Genomic DNA, 15,352 nt, shown 5'->3' on the forward strand with positions numbered 1-15,352 from the left:
TCAACGCTCCTGACTTGCGAGGAGGTTACAGACCTACCCGCATCATACCCAAAGATCAAGCAGAAAAGTCGGGAATTTCTGCACGTGACATTAGGACTTCCGCGGGAAGAATCCCCATGGAAAACCTTAAAACTAAAACCTTTTTCAAAACCCTTTGCTTAAGTCCAAAAGTTCACCTCACTTATTAACAATTCATGAGAAGAACATTGGACTGGAGGGACTTGAAGAGGTAGGTCCCAGCAGAGCCCAGTTGGACCCGCAAGACTCACCTCAAAGAGGGACGTCTGCGCAGTTGAACCCGCAAGACTCACCTTCAACAGGGACGTCTACGCAAAGGCTAAACTCGCAACTCATCTTGAAGAGACGTCTGCGCAGAAACCAACTGGATCCGCAGGACCCACCATGCTCAGAGACGTGACGTCCTTACGCGCAGTACGCAAGCTGTTCCCGCAGGAAAAGCCTCCCAATGGTCGACGTACTCCGCCTGTTCCCGCAGCAACGGATACTAGCCATCAGGGAAGGCTACCCGCGCAGCAAGGCTACACGCACAAGGCACTTAACTCTTAAATAATTCAGTAATGTCACCTGAAGGAGTGAGCAAGCCGGGAACACTCCCGCACAAAGCCGGGGACACTCCCGCACAAATGAACCAGTCCGTACGATACTGGAGGATCTTTTGTACTGTACCTGACGAGGTATGGATAAAAGATCTGACCAAAGATACGACAGCTCACTGACAACAGTATGACGAGCAGCACGCTTTTGTACTGTATGTCACTATCAGCCGCTGCCTACTCACCAACCTGTCGGAGGACGTGCGTAGCCTGCAGTTGGTGGAACAGGAATAGTACACAGCCGGCCTGGTCACTATCAGCCGCTGCCTACCCACCAACCACCAGCATGGCACGTGCGTAGCCCACAGTTGGCAGAACAAGAATACTATTCAGCCGGCTGTACCTTCTTGGAAACCTACCTTCGGCTATAAATACTCCAACACCTTGGAATAGTATGGACACATTACATTATCTGATATCTCATTATCTTATCTTCTCTAGCAATCTCTTAATATACACTTATATTCAAGAGCAATCTAGTCTGATTCTCACGCCGGAGGGTGGTCACAAGGAGGTACCCCCCCCTTCTCAGTGACAAGCTCACGGTGTCTGTTTTGCAGGTCATCAGAAGAACAATCATCTTTGCCGGAACTAACCCTCGTGGGAAACATCTATTTAACCCCCAGATTATCCGTAATCTGCCCGGGGTCGATCAGTGTTTCTTCACAAATGTAGTTAGTTTGAATTCCATAACACAAATGTAGTTAGTGATTTTGACCCAAATTTTTGTTAGAATATGGAAAACTCGACATAACAATTATCTTCATTAGTTGTCAATATCTAGTTTAATTAGTAAACAAAGTTTAGATTAATTTGTTGTACAAGGCAAATCTCAATTCAGTCATATGCATTCATAAAGAATGCCCAATATCGAATGCTATCAACATCATTTTGGGCCCATTGACCGTGAATTAGAAGAGCGTTTCATTTTAAGGGTGCTCGGGCATGGATCATTTGATTATGATCTCTTGATAAGTCTTTATCCGGACAACTAAAAACAAGGTCGTAAAATCTTAGTGGAAAAAATGGATGATTTTGATTGTTTGTAGGGTCAAATATTATAATATTTATTGACATACAATCAATAAACATAATACTTGAATTTTATTTTAACTGCGGCTGTAATAATAAAGCTAGTGAATTAGTTATAAATTATAATACATATAATGTTCAATCAAGTCTTTTGTATGCCTTTGTTACCACTTAGGCCATCTGCTATGGTGGGGGCATTGAAGCCCCTTCACCATGTCACATCAACGCCACGTCATCGCCTCATATAAAATAGGGCATCGAAACCCGCCCCACTATGATTAATGCCCCTTGGGCGCCCCCAATATATATATGCATATATATGTATGTGTGTATGTGAGAGATGGAGAAAGAGAGGGCCCACCCTTCTCCCCTCCGCGCCCATCGTCCAGACAACCGTTCTCCCTTCCGCGCCCCGCGACGGTGTTCGACGCCCTCCGTGCCCTCCATATAGCGCCCATAGCGGGCAGTCTTACCAAGGTATATAATCAATTCATCCCAATAGATATCAAGGAGTTTCTTTCAACCACTCAACACATGTTTTAACAGTTTTAAGGAAATTGACAATATTGTTTTCTTGTACCCCACAAGTTGTTTGGTAACCCCGTATCTTTGACTTTGGTGTACTTTATTAAAAAGAGTTGAAAATTATAATTATTTATTTTCTTTTATTTGGAGAGAAATTCTAAAATCAACATCTCATAAATTCATAACCATATTAAGAATTTAAGTACGCATTGTTAATACCATTACAATAATTAGGTCACTACTAACATAAATCAATTTTCCCGAGCCTATTACAAATACCAATTTTGAAACTATTCAAACTAGAATAATGTCTAATCCAAATTATGTGCACTTGAAGACCCTAACTCTTCAAAGTATAATAAGTCTGTACAAGTTTGTCTAATAAGTCTGTACAAGTTTATCGATGCTATAACGCTACGCTAGTAAGTTTTCGGGCATACAATAAAGTATTAATTTCATAATATTGGAACATTAATCTTATGTCCGTATTACTTGTTCATGACAACGAGTTTTCATTTATTGGTGTAGAAAAGACTTTGCGTAGAATTATATACTACATTGAGTTGTCATGCGTCAGCGTGTTTGTGAGAGGTGGAATTAATCATACAAGACCTATTAATGCTCCTAGCTGTAACAAAGACCATTCACCATCGATACCGAATTCTATTATTTATGAATTGTTAAACACTATTTTGAGTATGTTCGTATTTACATTCATTAGAAAAGTATATTGACAAAAAATTGATGACATACTCGTAATCAATATTATAAAGGTAGGTCTCCAAGGCCGAGTATTCCTCAAGTACGCGCTACAAGGTATGGCGCCGAAAAGAGTTTCTTTAACTCCGTGTAGTTACTAAGAATCAATCAAATGTGGTCAACCTCAGTCAAAATCTCATCTAGTCGGTCAACTTGGACCGATTTTGACTTAAAAAATAAAACATAAATCATATTTCTATAGTATTAAAAAAAGAATATCACTTTTTTTAGTTAATTATTAGCAAATTTTGGAATAATTTAGTATTTAAAAATGTATTTCTCTTATTTATATTGATAATCACCTATTTTGTTATAAATATTAGTATAATTATGATATTTGACATATATATAATAAAAAAAATTAATTTTCTTTATATTTACTTTTTCCGAGTACACCAAACTCCCTAGTTAGCAGACTAGGGTCGCCTAGCGACTTTCACAACCTAGCTCATAATACCAAAACCTGATATAAACATGTATATAATTCAAACCAAGTCATGTATACAATGAATTGGAAGTCTACCCTTTAGATGTAATTGCTTCTAACTTGTAACTAAAGTAGATATTGTTAACTTACGTGGTGTTTGTTTTTCGAAAAAGTGTAAGCGTAGGCTCTTATGTCTGCGCCACGCAGACACGGACATTGCCACATACAGACTGTTTGTTTTTTCGAATATATTTCATTAAAAAATGTCAGCGTGAACTTTTCTTGATGCAGACTTGACCCATCTACTTCTAAGATTTTCTAAGGTCTGCAGAGAGTTAAACACCACACCTACCAACACCCACTGTCCACCACCACCCCACCATCCGCTGTCCATCGCCACCACCACCACCCTACGTCCACCACCAACCACCACCGTCGACCGTCGTCGCCACCACGTCCACCATCGTCCAGTACCACCACCGTCCAGCACCCTCACTATCCAGCAGCACCACCATCCATTACCACCGTTCGTATACCACCACCAGTTTATTTTAGCAGTCTACATAGGTTAAAAACACAAACAGTCTTATTCTTGCAGGCCGCAAAGGTTTGGTCCGTCTCTCCTTCTACAGATGTCTGTAGATAAGGTCTGCAGACTGCAGATATTTTACCTCTGAAAAAACAAACAATACCTTAGTCTAAAACAATCCAAATAGCCAAAATGAGTATTTAAGAAAAAGGTAACTTAACGAAAAGAAATTGAACACATCAACGTATATAACTTTTTAAAGCGTTTTTGTTATTATATATGTCAATTAGTTATAACTTATTAATGGTAAATTAGTTTAGCGGTAGCCCTAATAACTTTTCTTATAAGAGGTTGTAGACTAGAATCTCGTTGAAGCAATTTGTTCCGGATTAACCAAGATGATCCAGTTGCACGCTAAAAAAATTAGTTATAATTTCTTTACATTCAAGAACCACGTGTAGGTCACATGGTTGGACCACAAATTAGAGAAGGGTTTTGTAATAGGTAGGAAAAATGCAAAAGAAGTTAAGGAAAAGGTCATTTTCAATAGTAAAGGGACCAATAGGAGTTTTGTAGGCCTACCTACCCCTAAATCCTAGAGTAGGACTTAGATGGCACGTCAACCGGGACAAAACGGGTTGCACCTAATATCCAACTCACATTTACTCCGGTTCACCATTGTATCCAACTCTTTATTGCACTTCTTTTTCAAGAAATAAGTCTTCCCATCATTTCATGTTAACAATATCTTAAAAACTATGAAAAACTATAATAGACTTGTAAGTAGTTTTATAAGTGCAATATATTAGATGCTAATGTAGCCGTCATACTTTATCTTCTTATCATACTGATTACTTTTCTATAAGTATAAACTATGTACAAATGCATTATGTTGTTTTTATTATTCTTTACATATCATTGTTTCTAAAATGAAAATGCTCACATATCTTTAACAACTAAGAGTAGTAATATTCATGTAAGAAACCAGAAACATCATTTTTTATCAGGGAAAATAAATTTTATTATAATAATAAATTCGGAATTAGTTTATTTGATTTATTACACTCATTATGACATATTTATTTAATAATTTATATACTGAATCTTTTACTTTTATTTTTTAATAAGCATATCTATTTCAAGTAAGAACTAGAAACATGTAGGTTTTAAAAAGAGAGTGATGTATCTTCTCTAATGTAGAAAGAAAGTGTCACACTCGACAAAAACGGCGAAACATGTCGGGATGCAACATGATTGTTTCAATGCACACGGCAATATTAAAGTTATAATATTTAAACAGCTCATTTATTTCATTTAACATCAAATACAACACATCTTGTTCATACAAGTACAACACAATACAAGAAAATGCATAGTTCATTTTACCAATAACCTAAACCGTCCAAAATAAACTAACTTCTTCAATCTTCAATCAACCAATAATCTAACCTATAAGGTTGCATAAAATATATTTTGTCAACACGCATGTGGTGAGCAATTCCATTATTTTGTATATATAATATGAGGCAAGATCCGCAACTCATATGTGAAACCATAAATAATAACGACAATTACGGTATATAAATCATAAATAAATGAGATTCCTTTCAATAAGTAAAAAGTACCAAATTACAAGAAGGAGCGTATGATCATACTTATTGAGGATGAGGATGAGGATGAGACCAACCAACAAAAACAATAAACAATTAACAATAAATCATGTGAGGCATATAACACACAATCGAACAATTATTCTAAGTAACACATAAACTAGAGTTTGCGGTTTGAGGATCCGTCTTAAATCATTTTTGTCTGAGTAAGTATGCAAACTACCCCCAAAGTATAAAAACGAAAACATGGATGAAATTACTTACTTGGAATGAGTGACTTTGAGGAAGAGATATTTAAAATAATAATCTTCAAGAAAGCGAGTCAATGAATTAACGTGTGTGTCGTAGATTGAAAGATCTTGAGTTAATATTGAGTCTTGTAGATGGAATATAAATGGTAAAATAGTTCATAAATTGGGTTTTCGGGATTTTAAGCTATATTTTACAAAGCGTGGTTAATAAAGTAAGCATAAGATAAATGAGTTTTAAATGAAACTAGGAGTTTTAAATGAAACTAGGTCTTTGATGTTTAGTTTTACTTAACCTTTGTTAAGTTTTACATAGGGGAGTTGGTCTAGTGCTAGTATGCACGATCCCGCAAATGTAAGCATCAAGATCCGACTTTCCACAGTTTGTTCCATTTAATCGGTTCGGGACTTGATAAAGTATCAAATCCTGATCCAACACACCAAACTATTTAAATATATAAATTTTTTCAATAAATTCAGTAGCTTAAACAAGTTTGAGAATTTTCATTAATTAAAGTCTTTAACTCGGATTTAAGCGGGTGCAAGTCGGCCCGATCTTAGTATAATACTAAGTTTGGTTCCGGCATACCATAAAATAAAAAATATAAGTAACTTAAAGTGAAACATGAGTTAAAAAGGTTAGGAAAGATTTTTGATGGTTTGAAGGTGACTAGCTCGTTAAGACAAGTAGTTCGTCTTTTACTAGGTTTTTACCCGAAACTTTTGGTTTAAGTCAAGATTTGTTCCAACACTTCCAAACTCTTGTGTAATATGAGAATATAAAGTAAAACATAACTAAAAATATAGATTGAACTTTTGGTGGTTTGAACATTGACTAGCTTGTTAAAACAAGTGTTCTGTTTTTACTCGATTTTACCTAAAACTTGGGTTCAAGCCAAGATTTGTTATACACTTTTATATCAACCATATAATAATTAAAATATAAAGAAAAACTTAGATCTAAAGTGTTTGATACAACATGGTTGCTTAAAAGTTAATTAAAGTGCTTAAATGAGTGTTCGGTTTGGTTCAATCCTTGACTCAGTATGAATCCGAGGATGGTTACCACATGTCCAACACCATAGAACTAAAATATAAGGTATGAATCTGAGGATGGTTACCACATGTCCAACACCATAGAACTAAAATATAAAGGAAAACTCATATCTAGAATGTTTCATGCAATATGGTTGCTTAAAAGTTAATTAAAGTGTTTAAACGAGTGCTCGGTTTTGGTTGGTCCTTGACTCTGTATGAGACCGAGGATGGTTACCACATGTCCAAAACCATAGAACTAAAATAACCTAATTTTCTAGATGTAAACTCAAACAAGAAAGTTAAGCAAGTAAACTTCCCGAAAACGACCCAAACGGACCTAAAATGCAAAAATATGTGTTTGAATGCCCAAAAGCCTTAAATAAAGATGAAAATGGTTTTCCTAACATAAAACAACTTAGAACAACTGAAAATATCATAAACCTAGACCCGAGAAGGTTTGAAATGTAAAAAATCGGTTCCGTTAACTTTCAAAGTTAAAATTAAGCGAAAATAGCTAGAACAACTTGCAAGTTCAGACAATTTGGGAGGATAAGATAAAAATGAGCAGGGGAAAATGGCTGAGATTGAGTGGGTATTTATGGGAAAAATTTAGGGTTTGAAGGATTGGATAAAAGTTTTGTCCAATGGATAAACCGGTACACTTTAATTCTTTTGTTTAAATGATTTTTGATTTAAATAAAATATATCCAAACATAATATCAAGCTTGGAGGTTCTAGACTAATTATAGGTTGATTCTTGGTTGGTTTAGATGGTTACAACATGAGTTCGGGCCTTAAACGAGCTTTAACAAAACAAAAAATGTTAAAAAAAACTACTTTTGCTGAAATGAACTATGGGCCACACCACGTAGCGGGCCGAGGCAAGCCCTACGCACCATGTGAGATGGGGGTTCTCAGTCAAACTTTTCTTTTTAGTTTTAGTCCATGTAGTTCGTTTTAGGTCGTTTTGAGTACAAAATCAGCGTTTTAAACACCGTTAAAGACTTTGGAACAAAACGACAAGTATGCAACATTATTACAACGTAAATTCATTAATTTATTAATATCCAAAAATCCAAAAAACAAAACAGGTCGGTTTTACAATACAAAAACAAATACAAATCGAACAGAAAATGACAAATATCACAGAAAGTGATATTTTTTTTTTGTAAGTTTAAGTTTATATATATAAAAATAAAAGGGGTTTTTATTTTAAAAAACAATAAAAGTACCTTTTTAAAACATTCAAAGGATAATATCACGATCGAGTTCCAAACACGCAAACCTAATCTCGTAAAGGGTGCTCAGAAAGGGGGGGGGGGGGGGCTACAACAACCCGGACGAGCTTGCTTCATGCAAGTTGGGTGCCCCACGTCCCCTAATACACAGTTTATTTATATATTTAGACAATATATATCATGATATAAGTATATATACAACTTATTAAAGTGGTTCACTCAATTACCTAAATGGCTAAATGTGTAATATGGGTGTCTTGACATATTTTCGCTTAAGGGCAACATTCAAACGGTAAAATCCAACTCCTTGTTAGCTTTTTTGCATGGATAATTTGATGTTTTACTTTGTCTTGACTTTGCTTAAGTGTTTACGGTGCGGTTTCATAGGTTTGTACATAAATTATACACCAAGCTTGTACTACCATTTAATTTGTTTTAGATGGCTTAGTCGATACTAGTTTTTGAACACCCATACCTAAGAGTCTTTAAAAACAAATTTACCATTATATATATAGGTAGAGAATCAAGAGAAAACTCATATTTAGAGAGAAAACTAAAAAACTCGTAAAAACTCCTAAAGAATTATTTTTAATTAAAAATAAAAAAATTATTTTCAAAATTCTGTTTTAGCCATTATTCTTATATTTTCTTATATTTCACTCGAAAAATAAAAAAAATAAAAAAATAAAAAAAAACCCGCTGTAATGCACATACGTATTACTGTGCGATACCGTTGTATTACACATGTGTATTACTATGTATTTTTGAGTTTAATAGTGTTTTATTGCATATATTCAATATTTGTGTATTGTATATGTGTAGTAGTGTTGTATTATATGGAAAAGAAAAATAATAATAAAATAAAAGTCGATATGGTGCACATGTGCGTTAATGTTGTATCACACATACGTACTAATGTGTATTTGATGTGTGTATTAGTCTTATATTGCATATATACAACAGTGTATATCAAATATGTGCAATAGTGTTGTATTGTATGCAATACAAACACTTTTACATATATGCAATGCACACTATTACATGTGCGCACTATACCGACGAGGTTACCGACAAGTTTTTTTTTTGAACCAATAACAACATATAAGAATAATGGAAAAAAAACTTCAAAAAAAAATTTTAAAAATAGTTTTTTAAAAGTTTTTAAGAGTTTTTAAGTTTTCTCTTTAAAAGGAGTTTTCATTAGAACCCACCCTTATATATATATATATATATATATATATATATATATATATATATATATATATACACACACAAAAAAAAAATGAACAACACCCATGCCTATGACAATCACTAAAAACAAAGTTACATAACAAGAAGAGGATTTTTTAACCAATCTGAAATCCATAAAATATCATAGCCATAATCAAATTAACGATAGACTCCTTAAGATAATTGTTAAAGAAAATAACATTCTGCCTCTAAAAGAACCACCAGGTAGAGAAGATAATCGCTTTACTAATACTTTTCTTTTGCTTATTAAATGACTAGTAGGTACCCGCGCAATCGGCACCGACAACAATCTGCAACGCGAAATCTACCAAGAGCATAAATCCCCGTGAGTCTTTGAACTTGGCAAAGACACATCCAGCCAACTACAAATCACATCCGACATTGAGCAAAGTATAAAAAATGTGGTATGGTGAAGTGAAAATTGAAATGTGGTTTTATGGTGAGGTTTAGATAAATGCTTGGTTCCACCACTAACTAGTGTTTTTTAGAAGGCGACTTTTTTGTAATTAGACTACCGCACTCTTTAAATTTTAAGAGCCCTAATGTCCCACTCTGGCTAGACTATGATGTCTTAACCGGGCCCACGCTAGCTTCAGAGTTTGGCTTGGCCGTTCCCTCAGGAAACCTATCGCCGACTGTCACTTGACAGTCGTTGTAACACCACAAGAGCAGAGCTCCCTGGCGTAACAAACGGTGGGACGAAAACCCAAGTGGTCTTAGGGTTTGAACTGACAACATTTGCACAAGGCCTAGCTTAAATCCTTCATTGCCAATATCTACAAAAAATGACATAAGTGGGATTCAAACTTAAGTCTATACCGAAGAACCCAAGCCTTCTACTGGTAAGCCACAAATGAAGGATTCCACCACTAACAACTTACATGATAGTTTCGTTATTATTTTTAGACATAAAGTGTAAAAATTAAATTAAATAGTTTATAAAAGTTTACGCTTTGTTTACCCCTTTCTATATTTATTTCCATCTTCATCTTTCATATCGGTTTTTAAATAACAAGCCATTCATTAGGGTTCGAAAACCGTTGAGGCAACTTAACTCGTTTAAGTAAAGCACCAACAAAACAAGCAATTCTGAAACATACTTTCTTCATAAACACAAAAGTCAGTTTTCCATTTTCCACACAATTCAAACATAACGAGACAAGGGACAAAAAGTCAAAAATACAGGCAATATAAAGGAAACTGCATTTTTAAATAACTATAGAAATTATTTTAAAAATTTGTTATTACTAAAAAAAATAATCAATCACCCAGGAAAAAGAAACTCTACTTAACGGGAAGACATAGTTTTTGTGTTCTAAAATCAAAATCCTATAAGAAAAAAGTATATATTTTTTTGTTATCATATCCTAACACGTGAGAATATATGTGATTTTTGAAACATACAAAATCACATAATTTTAAAAGAAATTAAGAGACGGAAAGTTATAAATGAGTTGTCGAAGAAAAAGAAGAGATGAATACTAAACATATTAATCATAAAATTTTGAAGGCTTTTTAAATATGGTGACAAAGATTTAATTTTTTTTTTCTTTCACTCGAAACTTTCTATGTAGCAACCTATTTAAAAGTTATCATTTTCAGTTTTAACGAGATTTACACGAAAATAAGTGATTATACTTGAGTTTTATTGATTAAAAGGTGATTTTAATAACATTAACAATCTTAGTCAAATACTCACTTTTGGTGAATTTTTTAAGTAATGTCATAGGGTATACTCTAACCCTTTTAACTTCATATAAGTACACTTATTTTTTTTCTCTTTCATTCCATCTCAACCAAAAGAAATGGTTTAATCCATAATTAATAACAAATGAATTATTAGTAATTAATGCATATTATTCCTTTTAATCTGTGAAAAACATAATCCATAAGTCTTTTTAACAAACTTAACACTAGTGGGGAATGGTTTAATACGTATTTAAAGTGGTATGTCACTTTAACTAATTATGTTGGGCATTTGAGTATACCCACTGGCCTAATAATGACCGATTCCAATTTTATTCTTTATTAAATATCTATTTTAGATTTATAAAGTACTTCACGTTTCAGTATAAGAACCATTCCAACAATTAAAATAAAGTGATATGTAAACGGATAACAAACTGCGTCATAATCTCTTTTTAAATAGCAAAACGATTCTAATAAAAACAAAGTTTTAGATCTTGAAGGCTGAAAAATTCCTATACACTATTCGCTGAACCTTGTTCAAAAACTACTCCAGAACCTCCGGTGTGGGAGTTGAAAAAGAAATAGAAATAGAAACAGAAAGGAATGAGAATGTACTTGTACATCAGAGTACAACTGTTCGTAGCGTAGAATGGAAAGTGAGGGCAGAAGATTAAAGAAAAGGCGATGGTCACCACCCCTCTTTTTATAAATGTTGCAGACAAACCCCTCGACTTTTACGCGGGGGCCATGGACCACCATTTCTGTACGTATAGGTTTGGTTTAGGCTGTGTGAGAGAGAGAATAATATATATGTTTCATCGTACTTTTGTCTTGTCAGAGGGACCCACAGGCACACAGATGTTGCTTCAAAAATCTGTACTTTCTTTGCTTGAAAAAATTAGTTTATCATGTCACTCTTACAGGTTCCACTTGTCACTCCTGCAGCCGTTAGATCATTTATGGCCGGGTTTGATTGGGATTTAGATCGAGGATGCAAAACGATAGCGAGAGTTTCTTTACAATTGAGAACCATGAGAGACGAATTGAAAGGAATCATGAAATGGTTGTATAAGATCTATATACAAAGTGATAGCACTCGTAAATCTGCGAACCAAAATTGCGAGTGAAACACAACGAACAGTAAAACTCAGTGACATCTTATTGCGTGACTATGTATGTTCATGAAGTGTTTTTGGTTTTTCGTTAAAACGGTGACGAGCAATATGAAACTATTTCGGCCTTTTCAATTCCTTTTTCATTACGTCTTATTTTATTTACTTTAAGTTAGGTTAAAGAATTATTGAAAGTATTTATTTAATTTATTTATAAGGCTTTTAGTTATAATTATTTATACTTTTAATTTTTTAAGAATTTAAAAATTTACTAAGCTTTGTAAAATTTGGTAAAAACTTTGATAAACTTTTTAATTATGTAGCATTTCAACGTAATTTATTATATTTGTTTATACGCTATAAAAAGTTTAAACAATGATAAATAACTTTGGTTGTGAAAAATGAAACGTAAATATAGAAGATAATTATGTAAGATGTAAAAAATATCTTGTATAGTAAACACTACCTAGATGTGTTACAAAAAATAAAGCATAGAATCCAAATCTGTTACTTGAAAATTTTAATATCCAAATATTTTACCTTTTTAAATCCACATGCACTTATGGCATAATTAACTCAAAAAAATAATTATGATAGTTTCTAATATGTGCTAAGTAAAACAATCTTGTTAGTTGTTAATCATGCCAAATTTAATCTAGTTAATATGAAAACGCCTGAACTTTTATTTCAATTTCGGCCCACAAATAGTGAGTCACATTGAACGAAAGTTTAGTCATTTTAGAAAACTATAATTTCAAACCATATATAAAACTTACTCTATATTATAAAGCACGGCAAATTACAGTTAACAAAATATAACATGTGAAAGAGTATTAAAAATATTGAATTTGCCACCTAATTTGATCAAAACATATGTTCAATATATTTAAAGTTTTAAACAAAGCGTACAACAAACTAGTATGCATACCATTACTCATTGAGATCCTCGGCTTGAATCCAATTTTAATTGGTTTTCAATCTTTAAACTCTTAAAGGTCACGGCCCTACGAAAGTTACGCTTTACAGTTTGACTTGACATGTTGATACTTGTGGTTAAAGAAAATGATGCTTGTGCAATTAGATCTAAAGCTTATTGACCATAAAAAAAAACATGAAGGTAAAAAGCATGGATCAAACAGCAAAAACAAGAGAAAAATAAGTAAAATGAAGGAACAGCTTCGACTCTTTTTGTTGATTAAAACCCGACTCGGACAAAATAAACCATTCACCTAGACCTATATTTATACTAAGAAAAAAAAGAAAAAAAAACCCAATCCTAGACTAATACTAACTCAAAAAAATCCAAACTGATAAACATAAGCAACTTGATAAATACTAAACTCAAACTTGAAAACAAACCTAGAAATCAAAACCTTAAATACTTCACATTGTTTTTTTTCCTTGTAATTGTGGTTTTAATTCAAACTCTCACGATGAGCAACACCCTGCTTTCTTCACTGCCGACACTTGATCATCTTTACTTCCAATATTTATCATTTGTCCCTTTGGGACAAACGCGGGGTCATTACCCATCCCGAGCGCCTTTCGGCTCATACCGCGATAGATTTCAGACAGTAATTCGGTGAAAGCCTTTTCTACATTTAGCGCCTCGAGAGCTGATGTTTCCATAAAAAACACGTGCTCTCTTTCTGAAAAAGCCATGGCTTCTTCGGTTGGAACCGCTCGTAAGTGGGCTAGGTCAGCCTTGTTGCCCGTGAGCATGACCATGATGTTTTGGTCCGTGTGGTCTTGAAGCTCCCTTAGCCATCGTTCTACGTTTTCAAATGTTACTTTTCGAGTAATGTCATACACGATTAGCGCACCCACGGTTCCTCGGTAGTAAGCACTCGTGATGGCTCGATACCTGAAATGTAAGAAATCAACACCATATTAGTATTTTGTCGAATGACGATAACAGGGCGGGCTAATTTGGCGAGACCTGTTTCGTATTTATATAGGTTACAAAAATGACCATATAAATAGAGGTTAAATTGGCCGTGTTCGCTAGTCTAACCTTACAAAAACTTAAATTCGTGTCAGACAAAGCCCGAATGAGATACGAAGGCGAGTTGATACGAACATGGCCCATTGCCTCGTTTAACAAAAAAGCAAGATTATTTTTTTATTGTTGCAAATTTTAGAAGTTTATAATAAAAATTCAAATATGTATTGAGATGAACTCTACGTGAACCCGCGCAATCGTGTCAGACACGAGTACAAACACGTTAGTAATATTACCGTTTAACAATTTATTTTTGAAAAAAATTAGTACTCTAAGTTAGAAATTTGTAACCAGAAATACCTTGTTATAAAACAACATATAAAAAAAAAGAAAATGCCTTGCACTTTTTTGTTGCTACATAAAATACATTTTCTTACAAAAAGTTTGTAAAATCAATTCTCGTGAATATGCTAGGTCAACCAATCCGGACGCTTAGATAAACATATTCACAGGTTCAATCTTAAACGGACCCGACCTATTTTAATACACAAATTAAGATCTTGATCATATGCAAAAAATGATATACCTTTCTTGTCCCGCGGTATCCCAAATTTGGCCCTTGATGATCTTGCCATCAACTTGAATGCTACGAGTGGCGAATTCAACCCCGATCGTGGATTTGGAGTCGAGGCTGAATTCGTTCTTGGAAAATCGTGACAAAAGGTTTGATTTACCGACACCCGAGTCTCCAATAAGAACTACCTTATACAAGTAATCATAATCATCATCTGCAAATGACCCCATTTTCCTTTCTTTCCGTGAAAGGATTTGTGTTTATGGAAATTAATGGAAGACCAAGGTGTTAAAATATGGATGGCAGATTGTTTTTTATTTGCTGATTCCTACATTTATGGATATTTTATGTTTAAATTCAAATATATAGATTATTAGATAGAATGTTTGTTGATTATGGTTATTGGTTTATCTCTTTGAATTCTATCACTTTAATTTTTATTGAGGTTAAATTGGAATTATATACTTCATTTCCCGAATAATCATTTCTAATAATTATAAGTTTAATCAAGTTAATTTTATTTACAAAAACGTCTTTAGTTTTTTATTTGAAAATAGTCATGTACTATTTGAATATAAAGATAGTTACTAATGGGTTGGTGGTCCAATGGCAAAAGCAAAGCCTTTAAACATTTGCGGTTCGGAGTGGAAGGTTTTGGCCTTTGGGTTCAAGCCCCGTAGACGACCAGAATAAAAGAAATTCATCGTTAGCAAAAAGAATATAAAGATAACTCACTTATATGCGATAGACTTTGAATGGGCTTA

The 15,352-nt window shown here is 33.9% G+C and overlaps 1 protein-coding gene across 1 annotated transcript; it reads right to left on the minus strand.

Annotated features, from left to right (window-relative positions):
- Positions 1-13,400: 13,400 nt before the first annotated feature.
- On the minus strand, positions 13,401-14,856 carry LOC143632410 (ras-related protein RABA1f-like). The gene is made up of 2 exons (XM_077100943.1): positions 14,601-14,856; positions 13,401-13,936 (listed from the first exon to the last, which is right to left on the minus strand). Exons 1-2 carry the CDS (start codon positions 14,816-14,818, stop codon positions 13,501-13,503), a joined length of 654 nt encoding a protein of 217 aa, XP_076957058.1. The 5' UTR covers positions 14,819-14,856; the 3' UTR covers positions 13,401-13,500.
- Positions 14,857-15,352: the final 496 nt, after the last annotated feature.

Source organism: Bidens hawaiensis, unplaced genomic scaffold (assembly GCF_021521415.1).
Source record: "Bidens hawaiensis isolate Kalapana, Puna unplaced genomic scaffold, B.hawaiensis_p1.1 tig00006390_1, whole genome shotgun sequence".
NCBI lineage: Eukaryota > Viridiplantae > Streptophyta > Magnoliopsida > Asterales > Asteraceae > Bidens > Bidens hawaiensis.

What these genes read in the sequence shown, in the direction of transcription:
- LOC143632410 (XM_077100943.1), bottom strand. Translation starts at nt 14,818, where the DNA reads ATGGGGTCATTTGCAGATGATGATTATGATTACTTGTATAAGGTAGTT. An exon ending in GATACCGCGGGACAAGAAAG is followed by an intron (nt 13,937 to 14,600) that starts GTATATCATTTT and finishes CTTACATTTCAG; the next exon opens with GTATCGAGCCATCACGAGTG.